The sequence below is a fragment of the Triturus cristatus genome, chromosome 9 (genome assembly GCF_964204655.1).
Source record: "Triturus cristatus chromosome 9, aTriCri1.1, whole genome shotgun sequence".
In the NCBI taxonomy this organism is placed as follows: Eukaryota; Metazoa; Chordata; class Amphibia; order Caudata; family Salamandridae; genus Triturus; species Triturus cristatus.
In genome coordinates, this window is record NC_140592.1 from 530,613,660 (window position 1) to 530,635,565 (window position 21,906).

General features: G+C 43.4%; 1 protein-coding gene across 3 annotated transcripts in view; it reads left to right on the forward strand.

The window, feature by feature from the left end:
• The first annotated feature begins 13,064 nt into the window (after positions 1-13,064).
• LOC146798253 (uncharacterized) overlaps positions 13,065-21,906 on the forward strand; it is a 52,060-nt gene continuing 43,218 nt past the window's right edge. The window contains exons 1-5 of one of the 3 annotated variants that reach the window (XR_014969134.1): positions 13,065-13,202; positions 13,300-13,398; positions 13,534-13,620; positions 13,705-13,804; positions 14,144-14,638. Coding sequence is in view for 1 of the 3 variants with exons in the window: in XM_085627946.1 (XP_085484072.1) it covers positions 13,353-13,398; positions 13,534-13,620 (133 nt within the window). In the remaining 2 variants the exon portion in view is untranslated. Of the gene's footprint in view, positions 13,203-13,299; positions 13,399-13,533; positions 13,621-13,704; positions 13,805-14,143; positions 14,639-21,906 lie in introns of those variants that run through there. The other 2 variants (XR_014969135.1, XM_085627946.1) reach the window with 2 other exon arrangements.

The window sequence follows — 21,906 nt, forward strand, 5'->3', positions numbered from 1 at the left end:
TCCAGTATGATGCCACGGTTTTGTGTGCGTGGTCCGTCAGGGTGGGTGGGTTTCTAAGGGTGAGGGGCCACCAGTTGTCATCCCATGCAGAGGGAGTGGAGCCGGGATGAGGATTTCTGTTTTCTCAGAGTTGAGTTTCAGGCAGCTGTTCCTCATCCAGGTTGCGACGGCTTTCATCCATTCTTGGAAGTTGTGCCTGGTGATATCGGGTTCCTTGGTGAGGAAGAGGATGAGCTGGGTGTTATCGGTGTAGGAGATGATGTTGAAGAGGGTGGGTTGAGGGAGGATCCTTGGTGTACTCCGCATCCGATCTCTGTTGGCTCTGAGAGGAAGGGCAGGAGTCTTATTCTCTGTGTTCTGCCTGTGAGGAATGATTGTCTAGAGCCTTTAATTGGATGCCGGCATCGTGGAGTCTGGTGGCTAGTGTGCAGTGGGAGACATGTTGAAAACTGCTGATAGGTCCAGGAGTATGAGGGCTACCATTTGGCCTTGGTCAAGGAGGGCACGGATGTCATCTGTGGCGGCAAGGAGGGAGGTCTCTGTGCTGTGGTTGATCGGAATCCGAATTGACAGGTGTCTAGGATGATGTTGGCTTTGATGAAGTGTGCTAGCTGGGCGTTGAAGGCCTTTTCGATGACCTTGACTGTGAAAGGAAGCAGCGAGATGGGCCTGAAGTTCTTTGGGTCCATCAGGCCTGAAGAGGGTTTCTGTAGAAAGGGGTTGACTTTGGCGCGCTTCCAGTTGTTGGGGAATATGGCGGTCTTGTGGGAGCAGTTGATGGTTCGACGTAGCTCCGGTGCAATGGCTGTGGCAGCCCTGTGGATGATGTGTGGAGGGCTGTAGTCAGAAGGTGCTCCAGAGTGGATGCTCTCCATGGTCTTTAGGGTGTCTTCTGTTGTGAGTGGGGTCCAGGAAAAAAGGGTCTGTTGGGTGACGTCGCTGGGCGTGGAGTTTGAGGGGGTGCATAGGTCGCTGAGGCGAGGGCGTGGGGTGCAATGAGGTTGGCAATGATGTTAGTGAACAGAGCGCGAGGGCCAGGTAGTCTGTAGACAAGTGTTCCACGGAGCGCCGTTCTGGGGTTGGTCTGGATCTGGAAGGGGATGTGTTTCATGGGGTGCAAGGCATCGTCCGAGTCGGTGGTTGTCAATTGGAGGGAGCTTTAGTGGATAATGGCAAGGCCCCCACCTTTCGGGTGGGGTGGTCTTTTCTCAGGATCTTGTATCCGTCAGGGATGTCAGTTGGAATGTTGGGTGTGGAGCTAGCGTTGGTCCAGGTCTCTGAGGAAGGCAACGTCAGGTGTGTGTGTGTTGAGGAGGTCCCAGATTTCTACGGCGTGTCTGTGCATGGAGCGTATATTAAGGAGGATGCAGTTCAGTGGTTTGTGTGCGCTGTCATTTGGTGGGCTGGGGGCTGCTACTGGGCTCCGAAGGTAGGTGAACGTGCGATGGTAGTGACGGCAGGAGAACGGGCCATGGGTGTTGCTCGGCATCAAGCGTTGGCAGTTGTTGCCGTGTCCGGGGCTGAGAGTGTGGAGGGTGCTGGGGTCGTAACGGTGGGGAGTCGGGGGACAAGGGACCCTGGTGCTGGTCACGGTCAAGTCACGGACGGGCGCAGACGGGCTTGCCTTTGGCACGCCTTTAGTGAGTAGGGGTCAGGGGGGTGACGATCAGCTGAGAGGCAGGAGACACACACAGGGGGAGGGGTCACGGGGGGAGCAAAGGCAGGGAGTGTGGGAAGAGGGGGCTAGCAGAGGGAAAAGAGAAAGCGGCAAAGATAGAGAAAAGAGGCGAAAGAAAGAGAAATGGACAAAATGTAAAATGGCAAAGAATAGAGAAAAGAGGCAAAGAAATAAAGAAAAGAGGCAAGAAAGAGATAAAAGAGGCAAATAAAAGAGGCAAGAGGGAACAGAGAACGCAGAGTGGAATAGCAGAGGAGCAGCGTGCTATTCCATTAGACCACGAGGGATCAGGTGCAGGCAGGAGCCTGCGGGTGGAGGAGGGCCATGAACACCTATCTGTAAGGAGCTTGGGCTTAAGGGCAGACCCTTAACAGTGGAGCTGAGCGGGGGAGAGCAATGACACTGACCAGGAAAGTCAAAGGTCTTGCTCTTCTTGCCACGCAGCAGCCGCCATTAAGTAGGGGTCGGGGGAGGGCGATCAGATGGGAGGTGGGAGTGACACGCTTGGGGGGGGCCTTGGGGGTAGCAGCGGTGGGGAGCGCGTGAATAGATGGGGCAAGCAGAGGGAAAAGAGAAAGCGGCAATGATAGAGAAAAGAGGCAAAAGAAAGAGAAATGGGCAAAGAGAAAAAAAGGCAAAGAAAAGATGCAAAGAAATAGAGAAAAGTGGCAAGAGAGAGAGAAAAGAGACAAAAACAATAGAAAAGAGGTGGGAGAGAACAGAGGACACAGAGCGGAATAGCAGAAGAGCATGGTGCTCTTCCACTAGACCACCAGGAATGAGGCGCAGGCAGGAGCCAGCAGGTGGAGGAGGGCCTCGAACACCTACCTGTAAGGAGCTCAGGCTTAAGGGCAGACCCTTAACGGTGGAGTGCATGGGGTTGAGTAGTGACACTGACCAGGATGATCAGAGATTGGTGGCAGAATCCATTGATTCCTATTTGTTTGGCGCAAAACAACTTTGGATAGATGGATCCTCAAGATTGTTTGAAGAGGTTACAAGATCGAATTTTCCTCTTCTCCAGTTCTCTCAGGGAGCATTCCGTGCTCAGATACCAGGAGAAGCAGAGGGCATGCACAGAAGGTATTCTTTCCAGAAGAGGGCCATTGTTCCTGTTCCGAAGGAAAAGGAGGGAAGAGGAATTTATTCAATAGTCTTTCTGGTTCCCAAATTAAGGGAGTATTTCAGATTGTCATGAACTTGAAAGTCCTGAACAAATCTATGGAGAAAATACCTTTCAAAATGAAGAATCTCCACAGAATCATCTCTCTCATAGACCCAAACTCCTTTGCGGTAACATTGGACTTAATGTGCAAACACTAGCAAGATCGATGTTTCCTATTTGGCCTTTAGTCCTCTCCGGGGATGTTCATGAAGGTGGTAGCCCTGCTGGTTGCTCATCTTCATCTCAAAAGAGTGTCACTCTTTTCGTACGTCAACAACAGGGTATACCAAGCTCCGTCAGTGGCATTCTTAAATCAGCATCTCCCCTTGCCATTGCTACTCTAAACCAGCCAGCTTCTTGCATTTTCAGATCTTCTGTTAATTGGGGCAAGATTCAACACTCGGCTCGGGAAAGTCTTTCTGCTCATGGAGAGGAAAGTTCACCTTTAGCATCAACCGTGGGATCTGATCTCCCACAAAGAAGCAATTTTTGTTTAAATGGATGGAGTTATAGGGCCATATGGCGGCATCAGGGTTCACTGTGCCATCAGCGAGACTGCACTTGAGGCCACTGCTGTGCCATCTACAGAGGTCTGGAGCGTTGTCAGCCAGGAATGTGAATCTAGTTATTCCGGTCTCTCCAGATATCAAGCACAGTCTGCGATAGTGGATGGATATGGGCAACCTCTGCAAAGAAGCAACAATGCGTCCTGGCTCTCCATTAGTTCTGATGATGGATGCAAGTTCCCTAGGCTGAGGCGCTGCCCTGGGTGATTTGTCTTTTCAAGAGCAATGGTCTTGAATAGAGGTTCAGAGGTCCTCAAATTGGATTGAGTTGATAAAGGTGTCCAGGACTCTCCAGCATTTCTATCAACATCTCCACCAGCACAATGTATTGGTGAGATTGGACAATACATGAATGGTGGCATACATCAATCATCAATAGAGTACCTGTTGTATACATGTATTTAATTTCTGTATGTGATAATGTTACAAGTCGTACACCTAATGAAAAGAGTTAAAAAAAAAAAAAAAAAAAAAGAGAGTACCTGTTGCCGGTCTTCACAAGAGGTGACATGCGACCTAGCTCAGTAGGCAAAGACTCATATACTTTCCCTGTCAGCTGTACATATCAAACATCTGGACAATTTGAAAGCAGGCCACTTGAGTCAGACGTTTCCCTCATCTCAACACCTGACGTTGACCAGCTTAATTTTCAGGGTAACCTACAGGAGGTTTGTCACTCCTTTTCTGAATTTGTTTTCCTCCAGGACCAGTACTCTGCTGCCAAGATTTTGTGCCAGGTTCCCAGAATGGGGAACTTGAGGAGTGGATGTTCTGACCTTAGAATGGCCACAGAGACTGCTGTTTGCCTCTTTCCCCTTTCCCCGAATTCAAGCGCTTTTGTGCAAGATTTTACAGGAGAGGGTCCCACTGATTGTGGTGGTCCCATACTAGCCCAGAAAAAAACTTGATTTCCACTTCTGAAGCGCATTATCTGTCAACTGCCATGGATTCTGCTTCTCTTGCCTCGTCCACTGAGGTGTTGCAACCTGTTCTGCCTTTGTCATCTTTCCTTCTCTGTCTGGATTTTGAAAGGGGGAGTTTAAAAGCTCAACATATTATCAACGTGGTCCTCAAATCTAGAAGATCTTCTACTCTGGTGGTCTATTCTAGACAGTAGAAAGTCTTTAATTCTTGGTGTTCTGAACAAGGTTTTCTTCCTTGGGGTGTTCTGTCTCCTCTATTCTTCAATTTCTGCTGGGTGGTTTAGAAAAGAAACTCTCCCTCTCTGCCTAAATACACAATGGTTCGCCATCAAGACATTCCATGTCTAGAGTGATATGAATGAGAGTGCCGTTCCTCTGGTGCCCAGGATGTTCAAGAGTTTTTCTATTATTAGACCACTTGTTCAGTCTTCTGTTCATCTTGGAATGTGCCTTTGGTTTTGAAAGGCTTTGTAAGAACCTCCTTTTGAGCTTTTATCCACTGTGGATCCTAAATTCCTCTCTTATAAAGTCTTTCTCTTGGCCTCTATTTCTTCTGCTTACCTGTTGGGGGAACCATCTGCTTTACTTTACCAGCCTTGTTTTTTACCTTCCTGGATGGTTCAGTGATACTGGAACCAGATCCTGCCTTTCTTCCTAAAGTCTGTCTACATTATAATCTTCACAAGAGCTTATTCTTCCTGCTGTATATCCAAATCCTACTTTTGAGAAAGAACGCAAGCTTCATTTGGTGAATGTTAAGCTGCTCTATCAATTTATCTTGACAGATCCAGCGTTTACAGAAAGTCCAATTCTCTGTTTGTCACTTTTGTGCTTGCAGAGAAGGGTAAGAAGACGTTCTAAATCACACTCAGTCACTGGATTGAAGGGACTATTACATTGGCCTATTCCAGTTCAGATCTTCCTCGACCTCCAGGATTGCAGGGTTGTTTCGTGAGAGTGCTGCCTATTTGGTAAGAGTTGAAGAGTGTGTCTTTGGAAGAGATTTGTAGAGCTGGGCCTCAGAGCACACCTTTATACATGACTTTATAGATTGCATGAACTTTTGTATGACCGACAACATTTTGGATTAGGAATGTTGCCATGATCATTTATTGAGAATTTGTGGTGTTTTTGATCAGGATGTTTGCATTAAATTATGTCTGGTGTTGCATTATATCTTGAGCTTTCTGTAGTTTTTTCATATCAAAGGCCATTGTTGGAGCTTTGGTATACCTCAAAGGTAAGTACTGGGTCAAGAACAAGAGAGGACGAGGGAAGGAGAGGTAATGGCCAAATTACTTACCAGTAATCTTCATTACTCTTAGTCCTACTCATGCTCGACCCATTCATTTGTCCAACCCACCCGGCCTGTTAACTAGGCCTTTAAAAAGAGGCGTGGTATTACAGGAAGTGCTGTGAGAATGCCACTCCTTTGTAGTGTCCAGCTCAGGATGGGTGAGGTTAGGTAGCATTTCCTGTTTTTATTAATGTCCTGGGATTGGTGATTAACCTAATAGGTAAGGAATGGATCGAGGATGGGAAGGACTAAGAGTAAGAAGATTACCGGTACATAATCGGGACAAAACTGCAATCCTCTCAAAGTAATTCAAATTGCAATTCCAACATACTCTTGTTTGAGAAGCCAAATGGCTTTTTACTACCTTAAAAATACTCTTCTATTGGAACACTAGAGGCTATCTTCAAAAACATCTGCCACTTCCTCCAATATGGCGGATTCTACCACGACAGGTGATGTTGTCTATTCCTCCTCGGTTTCTCTTTCTCTATCCCTCGCTGTATTCACTGCCTCTTCTTGAATTCTCTCTTCATCTTTTTACTGGACAACCACGTCTGCATTTTGTTAAAGTAAATATCTTTATTGCAAAATTTAATAACATGTTTTTACACATATTCAGGCACAATGTTGCAGGTTTCTTTACTCGATTCCTCCCAACTAAAGGCCCATTGCTCCCAATTGAGACAATCACCTTACGTGTTCCATTAGGAATTATGAGGTCCATAAAGTTACTGCAGACCTCTCTTGTCTCCCCCGGAGATTTTTTCTGCTGAAAATAGTCAAAATCTATGCAGTAAATGTGGGGGACACTGAGTAATTACCTGAGGAATTGGGAGTGGAATTATTAAAATTACCGAAGAAACTCTACATTTCTTCATTACTCGGGTTATTCTTAGGTTCAAACCTGAATAATTATTAATTCCGTGTACTCAGATTTAATGGTATCCTCCATATCATTAAGTCCAGGTTTAAAAAGTAGCACTACCATCTCCTCTGGGGCCCATGTAATGGATACACTGTGTTGCTCTTAGGTAATAATGCTTCGAGGATTTCATTGAGAGTTAATACAGCATTCATTTGCCTGATTGCCACGTTTTTTTAATTACTTTTATCAATTAATGGGATGCAAAGTTGGTATGCAGTTTGACTAATTGAATACAATTTGTAGCCTCCATTGAAATGTTCGGTCGAGTTCATTTCATGCAAATGTCCATAACTCTGAATTAATGTTTCAAATTATTTATTTGAAGAGGCTTTGTATTTCTGGCCCCTGAATTGTATACGTAAGTGGTCAATTTGAGTCTTTAATACACCTCTCTGGTTTCAGTGATTTTGTAACATATTGTAAATATATAAACATATACAATTTGAAACTTCTGACACGTTTAAAAAAATGCAAGTTTTCTCAGTACAGTGGATATAGATTCTACCGCACACCATTATTTGGATGTCTGCCAGGCAGAGAACTATGCCTACATTATGTTTTGACACTTTATAATGGCCCAGATGCCATCTGTTCTTTTCTATGCCCTTAGGACGTCATTACTAGTGGTCCAATATCACAAAGCGTGGAATTTCTAGAGTAAAGCGTTAACTCCTAATTCAGACTTCCGCACCTTGAATTGGGGGCTAACTTGGTATTACCTAACGATAAGTGCATCTTCCAGTACACTTCTGCTTATTCGGAAATTAAGTAAAAAAAGGAAAATATCCAGAAATTAGCATATAAGTGCTATAATTTTACAGAACATTATTAGTATAGCGTGTTTTTAGCTTCTGAATTCAGGCACTTCTTCAGCGCTTTGTCATTCTTACAAATTAATGACATAGTAGAGCTTTTAGTGTTAAATTAACTTAATAACCCTATGTTTCTGATCCGCAGGCAAACTGGAGTGGGTTTCACTAACATGATGATGAGACTTGGGGCTGTGATAGCCCCCTTAGTCCTAATGGTCAAGGATTACGTCTCGATTTTGCCTGGAGTTATTTTTGGTGTGGTGCCTATCCTCTTTGGACTTTCTGTTTTCCTCTTACCAGAGACAAAAAATACCTGTTTGCCAGACTCAGTTGCACAGGTGGAGAAGAGATGAGTGAAATCCATTATGTTGACTTTCAAAGGTAATTATTAAAAATAAAAATAAAATCTTTATTGGTTTTTAAAGAATAAGCAATACAACCGTTCCAATGGAAAAGCACATGCAACGAGGTAACGTGTAAATGTCACAATGCAGAGTCCCTATTTTTTTAGACGGGATTCATATAAGAAATTATACCTTTTTGAGCAACGAAAAGTTCAAAAAATAACTTGAAATTGCTTCAAAACCCTTAAATGGATGGTTAACACTGGCTTTATAATGAACCCTAAGGGTCAGATATATTAACATTAGGAATACTGTTTTCCTAATTGCGATTCTCTCCGAATCACAAGTTGGAAATCGGTATTCCAAATTTTTGAAACTCTTTTGAGTTTCATTAGCGAATTTTTAGTAGGTCGCAAATAGACCTACCTCATGTTTATTATTAAGGTTGATCGAAATTTGTGACCCATTAGGAGTTGCAGCTATCACACGGCGGGTGGCCTGCTGAGGTCAGCAGACCATCACGTCTGTGAATACTGTTTAATAAATCAATCGTTATTTTAGGTCTCGCCTACGCATCGCGCAAGAGCTTCTGGAGTGACCTCTTGGAATCACTCAGGACTTTTTTGGAAACTCCTGCATGTTCTGCACTGTTTCCAATGAGCACTCGTTCTTGTCGCGTTTACTTTGCGGGAGTGAGCAGCGGCCCCATCTGTTTGCAATTATCACGCTTGCGCTATTAAAACAGATGGCGCCGCTGCTCGCTCCCGCAGGGTAAACGCTGTACATGTACTGAGCTTCAAAGCCGCGCCCCGTGCAACTTCCGAAATCGTCAGGCATCAAGCAGGTAATGAAGTAATCCCTTGTTAAGCTTTCCTTGCCCACACTTGTTTCTAATGAGCGTTCCCTTGCACTGCTCCCGAGCAGTTCCACAAGCACACTGGTTTCCCTTTAATTTTTGTTACAGTAGATGTGGTCTTTTTATGTATTCTTTTATTGCATTTATTTTGTATAGTCCTCACAGACTTCAGAGCCTCTAGCTCTTAGGGTAATGGCTGCTGGTATTATAATACTTGTCTGTTCCATAGGCTGCAGGTGATGTAATTCACAGTGTCACACTTGATGTAACCCCACAAAATAATAAAACAAGCAATATTTCCATGGCTCCCTTATTGTGTTATTCTCGTGTCTTCCCAGAATAAATGCTTTCCTGTTAAGATATGCCAGTCGGTTGATGTCCCTGCTGAAGAGAGCTGCGTGTTACCTGCAAGACACAGGTTAGAATATGGGCGGGCCGACTCAGCCTTTCATCTTTCTGTGCTCTGTAAAAACGTGCACAATTCAATAAAGCGTTCAGATATACTTCAGATTGTAGCGTTCAGTGGATAATAGTCTTGTTGGGTTAAATCAGTTGTATATATCGTATATATTGGACCACATACAGCCTGACTGACCATTTAAAAGAGGTCGGATTCACCACATGGAAATATGATGAGACCCGTAAAGACTGTAGTCTCAAAAAGGGCCGCGGCAGATTCTGGCTGTTGGTCTCCCAGTCCCACCCCTTCCGGTCTTCCAGAGGTACCTTCTGGCTGCTGTGCGGTGCCCCCATCCCCCATGGGCCAATCTGGCTCCTGCATCCCTCGCCTCGGTTCCTCTGATGTCCACGGAGGATGCTGCAGGCACAGTCCTGGGGAGTCCACTCCCAGGAGGGGGTGGGAGGGAGGGCCCGTTCCAGCGCACATCACAGTTACTCGAAATCACTTTGGTTCCAGGAGAGAAAACGGCAATTACATGCAGCACGGAACAGTTCTTTTATTGAGGGGTGGGCGTTTTAACCTTTTTGTAATTCGGTAATTTTAAAAATGTTTATGACCTGCCTGGAACAAGTGCTGGGGATCTCTCACTTTCTTCTCTATTACAACAAGCAACTCTCTCTTTCCAAGTGACGGTCCCTGAGAAACCATCTCACTGGAGCTGAAAATACACGGATATTTATAATATGCGTCTTGGTTAGTTAAATGCAGTGTAATTTCCAAAGGAGGGATTGGAATGACAGTCCTAGAGTGACTCAGTTGTGCTTTTACTAGGGCAATTGCAGTCGTAATAGCCATAACAACAAGCACACACGACTGTATGGTAAAAATATAAAACAAGCATTGCATAGCAATAGGTCTCGCTTTTGGGACCTTATAAGTATTGAGTTATGCGGCACAATATCCATGCAACAACATCAACTGTTGCATGGCTAAACACTTATATTGAAAACATGCTCAATGTACCGGAACATTATTTAAGAGTTAATTCATACCCCAGCAAAATAATTAAAGAAGACATTCTATGTATCACCCAAGGAGCTCTGGATAGAGGCTCCATTTGCCAACATGAGTTTGACTACTTGAACCGACCATTCTTTAGCATCCCTATACTATATGGGGTACCTAAAACCCATAAAAGTATTACGCAACCACCCTTTAGACCTATAGTTTCTACTATAGGATCTAATACAGAACCCCTGTCCAAATATGTGCACAAGTTCCTCAAACCCTTGCCTAGTGGACTTCGGGGATACATAAAAGACACGGGCCACCTTATAAGTACCATCGAAGGTCTTCCGTTCAACTGTCACACCGATATCTTGGTATCCATGGATATAGAGGCACTATATACCAACATTCCCAAAATGGTGCCCTTAAAGCAGTCAAACACACTCTGGAAGCCAACAATAGTACTGATGACAAACTATTCATTCTTGAATGTCTAAGCATTGTACTCAAGATAACTATTTTGAATTCAATAAATCCATCTTTAAACAAATTCAAGGTGTGAGCATGGGTGCTGCCTGTGCCCCAAATGTAGCTAACATCTATATGGGACAGTTTGAAACCCGCTTTGTTTTCAATGAGGTTGCACCTTTTGCTGAAAATATACTACATTGGCACCGCTTCATTGATGATATCTTCTTCATATGGAGCGGACTGGAAGAACAGTTGGTTGAATTTACTTTATGGTTGAACTTATGTGATCCCAATCTTAAATTCAGCCCTAACACAAGTAAACAAAAGATCGAATTCTTGGATATTTGGATTCAGGTGGTTTAAGGAATCATTGAGGTATCCCTTTATACGAAACCCATGGCCAGGAATACTCTACTGCAATATCAAAGTTTCCATCCCCGAAGTCAAAAAGACAGTATCCCATTCAGCCAATTTTTAAGACTACGGAGAAATTGTACCAATCTCAGAAATTTGAGAGTCATGCTGAGAAACTCTGCAATAAATTACTTAGGGGCATATGCATCAACATTAGCATTTGCGATTCCTTATTAGCGAAAAATAAGGATTCGCTAATAAGGAATAGCAAAAGGCTATGCAAATAGCGATTCCTTAACTTTCCTTAATTGCTACTAGCAAATAGCGAGTAGCAATTAAGGAATGCCGTCCCAATCATTCCTATGGGCCCCCATAGGAATGATTCGGAGATTGCATGAGCAAATAGCGAGTACCAGTAGGTTCTCGCAAATTGCTCATGCAATTTCAAGGGTGCAAGGGTGTCAAAATGACACCCTATAGCACCCCTGAAAATGATATGTGCACATATGTTGCACACACACATGCTCTAAGGGCATGTGTGTGCGCAACATGAAACTTTGAAAAATGCACAAAAGTGCATTTTTCAAAGTTTTTGCAAATTACCATGCAGTTCATCTTCATGGTAATTTGCTCCCCCTATTAGCGAAATCGCTAATTTTTTAACTTTGATGCATTGCATTTAAGGAATCTCACTTTGGGATTCCTTAAATGCAATCGCTATTTAAGGAATCGGTATTTAAGGAATCCCTATTTAAGGAATCGGTATTTAAGGAATCCCTATTTAAAGAATCGCTATTTAAGGATTCCTTAAATAGCGATTTCTGCTTTTGGGTTGATGCATTGGGATTGGGTATTTTTAACTTAATACCGGGAGCTATTAGCGAATCGGTATTTTACCAACTGGATTTTGGGTTGATGCATGAGGCTGTTTGTCGAGGATTCCTCCCTGTGCTCGTGCGGTTTTCCTACAAAAGGGCCAGGTACTATAATAGGGATGCCCTATTCCAAGAAAAACAAACTAAAGACAAAAACAAGCTCATTTGTGTTACCAGACACTCTACCCTTAACAACAAACTACGCCAAGTCACTTGTTCACAATGGCACATATTAAACTCTGGACAACAGTCTAACCCACTGCCCAGACCTCTGTTTGCCTTTCGAAGGAATAGAAATCTACGTAACATCTTGGTCAAAACCAAACTAGATGATATTAAACCCTTTAATCAGAGATCTATCATGGGTACCACTCCTGTGATGGGAAACCACCGATGTGGGAACTGTGATGCTTGTAGTGCAGCTATAGTATCTTCGGAATTACTATGGGATAAGCACAAATTCCAACTTAAAGAAATGACCAACTGTAGATCTGCCAACGTTATTTACTTAATTTTGTGCCCTTGTAATAAGGGATATGTGGGTGAAACGGGCAGAGAATTCAGAACCCGCTTCAGTGAGCACAAATCAGCGATCAAAAATAAACGAAGAGGGGCTCCTCTCGTACAGCACTGGCTGGATCACCAACATTCTGACAATGAGTTAAAATGGACCATACTAGAAAAAGTCCATAATCCCACGGATAACAACATCAATGGCCTTAGGAGCAAAAGAGAAGTATTCTGGATTTTTAATCTCCGTACTGCGACTACAGGACTCAATGAATGCTGCCCCTGGCAAAATGCCTTATTATAATTATTCTATCTTCGGTTGTTCATCCCTTTTATAGGTACTCAACAATTGTTCTTGTACTTATATTTCATTGGAAGGTTCTTCATCACTTTGTAGCAGTTAGTTGAGCATCCGCATTGCACTCTCTATTTTCTACTTATGATATATCTCCTTTTTCTATATGCATTTTGAGATATATTGCTTTATAATTTTATTCAATCTGTACCATTTATTCTGACACCATACACTCTTATTTCTGGTGATATTTTTTCGATGTATCCTATATATGTGTTTATACTATTTTTCTGTATCAGCGTTTAACCTCCTTTTTGAGAATTAGGCTTGCATTATTTTGAGTTAGACTGTATTCTTTTTTACTGGTTGTCTGTTTTTATTTCTTTTTTCATCCCCAGACTGCCCGTATATAGAGTAGTATTTATTATTATTCTGAGTCTCTATTATATGCCCTATTTCATTTACTTATTTGAAAATAGCTCATTATAGACGTACTCGTCCTTTGTTTTTTCGACTTATTTGTTTTTGTGTCGACAAGACACTCGTATACACTCAAGATGGCGCACTTCCTTACGCGCACTAGTTCTTCTTCGTCCTGCGTGCGGACGTAACTCAGGTGTGTCGAATTCTGCCTTGTATTTATTACCATAGACGCGGCACGAATAGGTTGGATTCTCTGACGGGCCGCAGACTTTGCCGTACCGGACTTTATCTTCTCATCAGGTAAGCGCAAGTGGCGTTATAGGAGTTGTAGCGAATGCACTACAGTCTTAGTCTTAAACATGTTTCCCCTGATTCGCTATGTTCTATTTATTTCCAGACTCTATTTCGTATTTTGGTCCACGGCACCTTTCCAATTTTAAAATATGAGGCATGTGTGAATTGAATACAGCAAGCAGCATCAACATATCCTCATCAAGTAAGCAGACTTTAGGGCTAGACTATCTTTTTTTAGTTATATGTACTATTACCCCTATACTACTAGGTTCTTTATCTACTTTTCGTCATGAATTACGCATGCGTTCATACTTATTCCGTTTTGTCGTCCTTTCAGGGCACGTCTATATTGTTTCATTGAGGATTATCCATTCACTGGCACATCTCTGGAAACTTCTGTATACCCTTGATTTACATAAACAGAGTAAGTTTAGTAACCCGATAGCCATATGGTATATTTTCTTCAATTGTCACGGGCTCTATATTTATTTTTTCTTTATATTTGCAGTGTACCACTTCGTAAGGGGTCCACTCTCTCTGGTACCTCCACTTCCACTTAGACTGTCTTCTATCTGTTGGCAGCTAGAAGCCTGACATACAATAAGTCGGTAATTATATAGGATTGGTCCTGTCTATTCTTCTATTTTTCTTATCTTTTTCATATTATTCTGAGTATCTATACCTCTAAATTATCAAAGAGTATTCTCAGTAATCTGCTTATTTTCTTTCTTCCACATTGGGCACCTGCTTTGTTTTTTTCGGCGCTTAGGCACTCTCACATACTATGTATCTTGTATTCTCACATTCCATCTGGGAAATTGAGTGACCGACCCACACTGATCTCACTACTCTGGTGTTTTCTTGGTTGTGGTTAGCTCCAATAGATATATCTAATCTTGTTTTTAATATGTATATATATGTTTCTTATGCCTCATTATTGTCCACAGATGGTTTATGATTATACAGTGTGCTATTAAGGAGCCCCTTCACCTCGCAGTTTTAACTCAATCAAAAGACTTCCCGGATGGGACTTATGACCACCGTATGATCATTATCTTCTGTGCCCTAACAAAGGAATTGGTGGACTGTAGGTCCACTCCGAAACGCACGCCGGCGCTTTGGTTGTTAACTGATTGATATGAAGGATTTGCTTTGCTATGTGTAGATTTATATTGATTGTTTACTTTTGTAATCTTTATGACCATTTTATATGTGAAATATTTCAGTTTTTTCTTTCTTTTTTCAATTCATGTACTGTCTGCTTGTATGTTTTGTCTAGTAGTGTTTTGTGAGGTATGATTTTGTGTATTGTTGACACTTCTGCTTTGCGAAGGTTGGCTCTTTTTGATATTTGTAAGCAAAAATTATAGAAATTGTCCATATTGAATTGTTTTCCCATATCATCTTTTTCATAAAAATAAACCTAAAAGAAAATTAATATATCTGTGGCTTAATGAGGCTTTTAATTATTTTCGGATGTATCACCTATTAAGAACTGAATAGGGGGAGGTCTGTTAGTATTAAACACTTATAAGGACCCAAAGACTATTGGCTATGCCAATGTTTGTTTTAAATGCAGCCAGTTTTCCTCAAAGGAAAACATGATGCATTTAAAAAGCACAAATGAAACTTTACAGTTTTATTTTTCAAGAGTATGCAGCGGTCTTTGGGACCACTGCCTGCTCTTAAAAAATATGTTTTCTACTCGTAAATGGAAAGGGGTTCCCAGGGAATCCCTTCCCTTTTACAAATTAGTTACCACCTATTAACCTAAATGGGTTACATTTTCGTTGTAAAGGTATGCATGGTAAAGACATATGCGTGATTAAAATTTGTGTGGTAAAGGTATATGTGTGGTAATGGACGCGTGGTAAAGCCATGCATGGTTCCATCATACATCTCACACAACATCTGCAGTGATTGCTTTAACCAATTATGGTTTCATAACATTAACATCAAAGAGCGTGTTCTTTGGCCGGGCAGGACAGAAGGGACACAGACGAGCTGCAGGCAGCAGTTTAATGGTGTACCTCAGCGGACGGAGCGTTACAGGCAGCATTTGGGCTGTAATGCACAGCTGAGACCACTGTGACTTTAATGAAGCAGGTGCACATTACAACTCATATATACATATCCCTGAACAACTGCCTTACAAAACTATGAACCTCACTACACATCATTCAGTGCTAATTACCTTGTCCTACCCCCCAGCCTAAATAATCTCCCCCAAATCACCTACAATTCAACCTGTCACTGTGACTCTACTTTACATCCTGAACTAACTTCTCTTCCTAAAACTGTAAACCTTTAACTTCTTGCTTTCTTTAGGCATCTTCTTGCCCCCCCCCCCTCCCCTTTCAACTGCGGACCCACCTCCACAACAATAAAACAGCTTCCAACCATGAAAACTTCTCCTCCAACCGCTCTGCACCTGTTCATCAGTGACTTCTTTGTAGGTGACCCCTCTTTTGTGCACCAGCCCCATAATACCACCTCCCTACAAAACACCCTTCCGGTCTCACAAAAAAGAGACAAAGGTGGGCAGGTCAATAAAAAAAAAAAAAAACCTGCCTAAGCCAACAAGCTACCAGCCACCATGTCACCTTAGGCAAAAGAGTGGCTGGTAGTCTAAAAACTGCATCTTGGGCACTGTCACCATCCACCCAACTAAGTGGAGCCCAACTGTGTGTACAATCCTCTGGAGTGTACCACAGCTGAAAAAACACTGGGGGGCAGCCCTTTTCCTGTCAGCTGCCCCCATGCCTCTGCTTGGCTATAGAGCACAGCATAGAGCACTGACACTTTGTAGGTATGAAAAAGTCTGCTTTAATGAAGCAGGTGCGAATTACAACTCATATATACATATCTTTGGGCAACTGCTTTACAAATCTATGAACCTCATCATACATCCTTCTGTGCCTACTTTCATGTCCTACCTCCCACCCCTAACAGCCCCCAATCACCCACAAATCAACCTGTCAGTGTAACTCTTCTGCACATCTTGAACTAACATATTTTTCTAAAACTGTAAACTTTTAATTTCGTGCATTCTGCAAACATCTACTTACTCCCCCCTATCTTTCAAGTGCTCCACCAACACCAGCAACAGAACAGCTTCTAACAATGAAAAAGATCTCTCAAACCGCCACCCACAAAAACTTTAATAAATAGATTTTCACCCCTCCTTACCCCCACCAACCCAGACAAACCCAAAGCCATTCATAAACAGACCAAACCTACTACATTTGCCACTACCGTAATCCTAATTTCACTCTCAATGTCACCGACAATGAGTCTTAATTGTGCCAAGTAAAGATCTATCCCTAAAATAGACAAATTTACACCATCTTACCAGAAGAACTGTGGCTCATCAAATCTCAGCTCTGGGTGTATGATGTGACTCATCCCTTTCTCTCTACAAAGCCTTCGCTTTTCTGTGTTCAGTTTTTGCCTTGCCAATAGCTGCCTGTCTCTCCGCCCGCCTCCACTCTCTCCTAGGTATCAATTCTGTTCATAAGACAGGCATACCCGCCCACAAGCTTCTAATCTCCCTTAAATTTGCCTTTATTGCGTTTATCAGCACTAGAGTCTTCTCTCACACCATATCGTTTCCCCCAGATGGAGAACCAATACGTCCGGACAGCCATCGACCCCTAGCATCTTGTTCAACTCAGGTAATAATGCATGCCATAACATCCCACTTCTACTCTGCCATCGTACACTCACACTGTGTTCCCTAAAACCCAAATCTGCCCCATGCCCTCTCTCTCATGCTTGTCTCTGTGCCCACTTCACAAATGAGTGTCACACAATCCAAATAACCATCTCCTCAGAGGCCGGACCCCGCACAGCACCTAAGGTGAAATAATATAACAAGAAAGCGCTTGTAGCAATCTGATGGCCACCTCCCCAAACGCATTATCGTGCTTTCATCCCATTCCAGTGTATCTGCTTGAGTTGCTGCTCCTATTTCAAATGAATGTGTTTCATATTCTTGGGATCGGAGGTTCAGCCCCTTCAACGCTTTATGTAAATCTGACAATAACTGAAATGCTGTTACATTGGACCTGTCTTGCAGTTGAAACACATCACCTTCCTTGAATTGCACAAGCCCCTGCCATGTCTTAAACCATTGCACTGGACAAAACCTATTGTCCAGGAAAACCCCCAACCTCACTATGCTCCCTTGTCCCTTCTGATCCGTCTTTGACCGTCCTAAGTATACATCACTAAACTGACACATGTCACGTCCACTACAGATCAGTGCAAACTACTTTCTCGCTTCCTGTCCAACAGTTCTGACACCTGAAAGGCCCTGAAAAACATGCATCTCATTATACAAGAAAACAATACCCATTCCACCTCCTCACTGTGCACACCCAGAAAGATACCCATCACTTAAAGAAAAACAGGTCATCTCAGTGGCTTCCTTGTCCGCCCTTAAGAGCCTTTCTCCCACACCCATCCTTCTAGCAACCTCATCCCGAGCTCTCTTGCTGATGGTGTGAAGCCCCACAATCACTGACCGACAAATGCAGTACCTGCACCTTCAACCATAATTTCTCAATCATACCCATGATGACATATACCACATCCTCTCTTCTCATCCACTCTTCCTCTTCACAGTTTCTCCTCTTCGCTCCTAATTTCAAATTCCCCAACCCTGCCTGCCCTTATTTTTTCGTCTCTGAATGAGTCAAAGATCCGGCTACCAACTGCAGCATCCTCTGATGTCAACCTGCCACAGTTCATTTGGCATCATTATCTTGTTCTTGTCCACACCCAGAGCTAGACCATGAAACCTCAACCACTGGGAATGAGGCAAAGAATCTGCTTGTCATTATTGATCCCTGGTAAATGCCTTGCTCTAAACACAATATTACAGCTCAGGCAAGCCATTACAAAAACTGTCAACAATTTAAGCACCCATGTATCCTTAGCAGATTGCCTGTTCACAGTGTGTACCACCGCCATGTTGTCTACGTTAAACAGTACTTTCTTGTTTGCGACCTCATCTCCCAAACCACTGTTCCAACTACCAGTGGAAAAAACTCCAAGAATGCAATGCTTCTGCCCCATGCTGCTACTCCTCTGGCTATCACGCCACACACCAATGTCCTGACCAGTAGAGACCAACCCCCTCGCCTGCTACATCTGAATCATCTGATGCAAGCTGAATCTGCCATTCCTTTTCATCACCCAATTCTGCCATTGAAATGCTAAAAAAAAAGTATGCCACATTCTCAAGTCCTTCTTCACTCCTGCCTTAAGTCTCACTCTATGCTGTGGAAGAGTCAACCTTGACAGTGCCAGTCCCCATCTTCTGCAAAACATCCTCCCTGCCCGTACCACTCAAAATTCAATGTTCGAGTGTCCCAGAAACACCTCCCATCTCAATTAGGTCCACACTAGCATGCTTTTATCCACTGGCAACCGCGACTCCATTTTCTCTGCATCGATCTATAAAATGTAAAAACCGTGCTTGGCCCTACCGTTTTTTCTTCTGCCAGGAGAACCCCCACTTCATCTTTTAGCTCCTGAAAACTTACCAGCATCCGCTAGCAGTCCACAGAGCCGGATATGCCCACAAAGAAGTCATCTAAGTAATGTCACCATTGTGTAACCCATCACATGCATGAAAAGCCATGGTAAGAAGGAACTAGATTTCTCAAAAAGGATACAGGAAATGGAGCACCCCATTGGCAGGGCCATGTTGTCATAAGACCAACCCCGCACTATTCCCCAACATCTCAATCGTCCGGATGCACTTGTACGCAGCAGAAGGCTGACTTGATGTCACTTTTAGCCATGCATGCACCAGAGCTTTCTTTATTAACCAATTCCATTGCCACATACACTGAGGAATAAGAAACTTGAAAAGTCATCTGATATGAAATCATTTACAGACACTCCATCTGGCCACAAGAAGTGCTGGATGAACTGCATTTTTTGCTATTTTAGAACACCCTCAATCGGAGACACAATCATATTGTGTATTAGCCACCCTTCAAATGGACCTGCCATCCTACCTTCTCACATCTCCTTATACAACTTCCCTTGCACAACCTGGTGGTGTTCTTTTACTGAATTTAAGTTCTCTGACGATCTCAAACTGTAACCTGGTATAGCTCAAATGAAAACCATCCCTGAACCCTTATAGTAGCAAAGTACTGTCCTGACCCTCCTCATACCATTGCCGCCAGTAGGCCAAGCGGTGTAGCATAATTGGTGTAGGAGCCTTTCCCTGCCCTACCATGTGCCCTTCTGCCTCTACTCTTCTGTGTTGCTACTGATGCCCGTGTCTTGAAAAACCTTGTGCCCACCCTCTGCTGTGTATTAGAGGATGCCTGGCTACACACTGTGAGCATTCATGCCAGAATTTACAATATTCCCAGTTGCAGAAACCCCTGTTAAATTCCCAGCACTCTCCTCCTCATCTTGCCTGTCCCCTCCTCAATGCTCCCACCCGGCCCCAGGTGGGCCGACTCTGAAAGGGCCAGTGTACCAATTTAACCCATCACCATAAATTCCAGCACCGTTGGTCATGCTGGTCCTATCATGTGTAGCCACAAGTCATTGTCTAGTTTCCCCCACTTACTAGATCCGTATTCTCCTCCATTCGGGCCATGAACATGAACTCCTCATCATACCATACCCAGGCGTACCACCCCCAGAATGTTATGTGTACCTTCCAGATAACATCCATGTTGTTAAAGTCATACACCTCTCTGGGAATGTTTCACAATACAAGCTGGCATAGATGAGAAATACCGCTGTCCAGTTTTCAATGGTGCGAACACTGTGATGAGCGTGTGATGGGACACTGTGATGGGCGTGTGATGCTGTGATGCTGTGTGTAGGAAAGAGGAGCTACGTGTTGAGTTGCAGCAGAAGTGTGGAGATCGTCACCAGAGGTCTGCCTGCTGTTCATTGGCTGTTTGTTGGTGACTTGCCCGACAGCTGACCATTGGCCAACAGATTGCCCTAGCTACAGTCGAACCTCACAGTACGCTTGTGCCCTCGCCTGCCCCTCCTGTCATTTGCCTGCCTTGCAGGAACTGCAGACATCAGCAAGGAAATTGGTGGTGGCTGGGGCAGAAATTGCTTGAAGAGCTGAGCCGGTGGCAGTGAGTGGCATTTGGTGGCTGGTAAGCGCATTAGGTGTGGCGGCCCCTCATCGTGTGGAGGCGGCCAGTTTGGTGTGGCTTGCACCTGGTGGGTGGCTCGCCTGAAGTAGGAGCTGCGGGCTATTTTCAGCCCTTCTATTACTATGCCTGCAATTTGATGCAGACTCTGGTGACCTCAAGTATCTCCTTTCTTTCTAAGCTAGCTGCTAAACTCCGATCTCCTCAAAATGTACACCAATCTGTATACCTAAAGATGCACAATGTTTTTTGCACCCTGTGTTGTTTTCCTTCATATAGTTCACTCTAGCAGCTTGAAGATGGGTGGTGATTGAGGAACCATGTGAACTTGATCTAGGAGTGCAAATACCAATCTTCTGCACACGTTTAGAAAATTAACACATAGTTGAATTTACAAATCACAGTAAGGTTTGTCTTATAACTAGTTAATATGGTTAATTCCGATAACGAATGAGACTCCTCCATGCTAACTAGTTACGCGACCCCCAGCGGCTAAGCAACAGACTAAGTGAAGTACAGAACGGACTCCATCTACAGAAAAACTCGAATAAATTACTTTGAGAAATAAAAGACAAACCTTACTGTGATTTGTAAATGCAACTTTGTGTTAATTTTCTAAACGTGTGCAGAGGATTGGTATTTGAAGTAAAGTGGCCTTGTGACCACTCATTTGGGGATGTGGTGGTTTTTCCCAACCTAATTCACCGTACTAGATTTCATGCTATAACCGGATTATATATGTGATATTTGATAAGACCTAAGAGCACCATTGGCCTATTATCCACCACCAGCTCTTGATCTAGGAGTGGCCTCGTGGGGTTTTCAAGTGGGAAACACAGATATCGACTTATTTAGTCTGTGGCTCAGTCAACACCTGATTCTGCTTATGTCCTTATTTGGACTCCTAAGATCTTCCAGATTTTTAATGCTGGTGAATTTGTGTTGACTGAGGCGTCTTTGCCAGAATATTTGTCATGCCGGCACCATCCTGGTTTGGTGCAAATAAAATTAAAGAGACTCATGACTTTTGAGATCTAGGTCTAGTTAGGCCAAATTACATCTCTGGTATGGCTCCCAGGAATCAGAAAGCACTCCAGCAACAGCGCTTAATGTGAAGTCTTCGTGCTCTAATCCATGCTCAAGAAAAAGGCTCCCATCATGATTGTAGTGATGATTTTTATCTAGGGGGGAACAGTAATCCAAATAACAGGACTACCCGTACAATGGGGAATGGTGATTGGCATAAAGTTGTACCCGCAATGAGCAGGAGCCGTTCTACAGGTGTAAAAAGTGCCTACTCAGGCAAACATTTTAAGTTGTTACCTTTCAAAATTAATCGGAGAACATCCTCTGACTCGATGAAGGAAACAAAGCAGTTGAGTCGAAAAGGAACGGAGTATGTCCAGTACCATGCCGAATTCTGTTATATTTTAACTCGTCAAACAATACATCGAAAGAGCCAAGACCATCTATGCCTGCTCCAAACAGTTCCTTACCGCAGATGTCCGGTTGTACAAACCCTGACATTGGTATAAATGCGGCTATACCCCCTGCCCTTGTTCCTG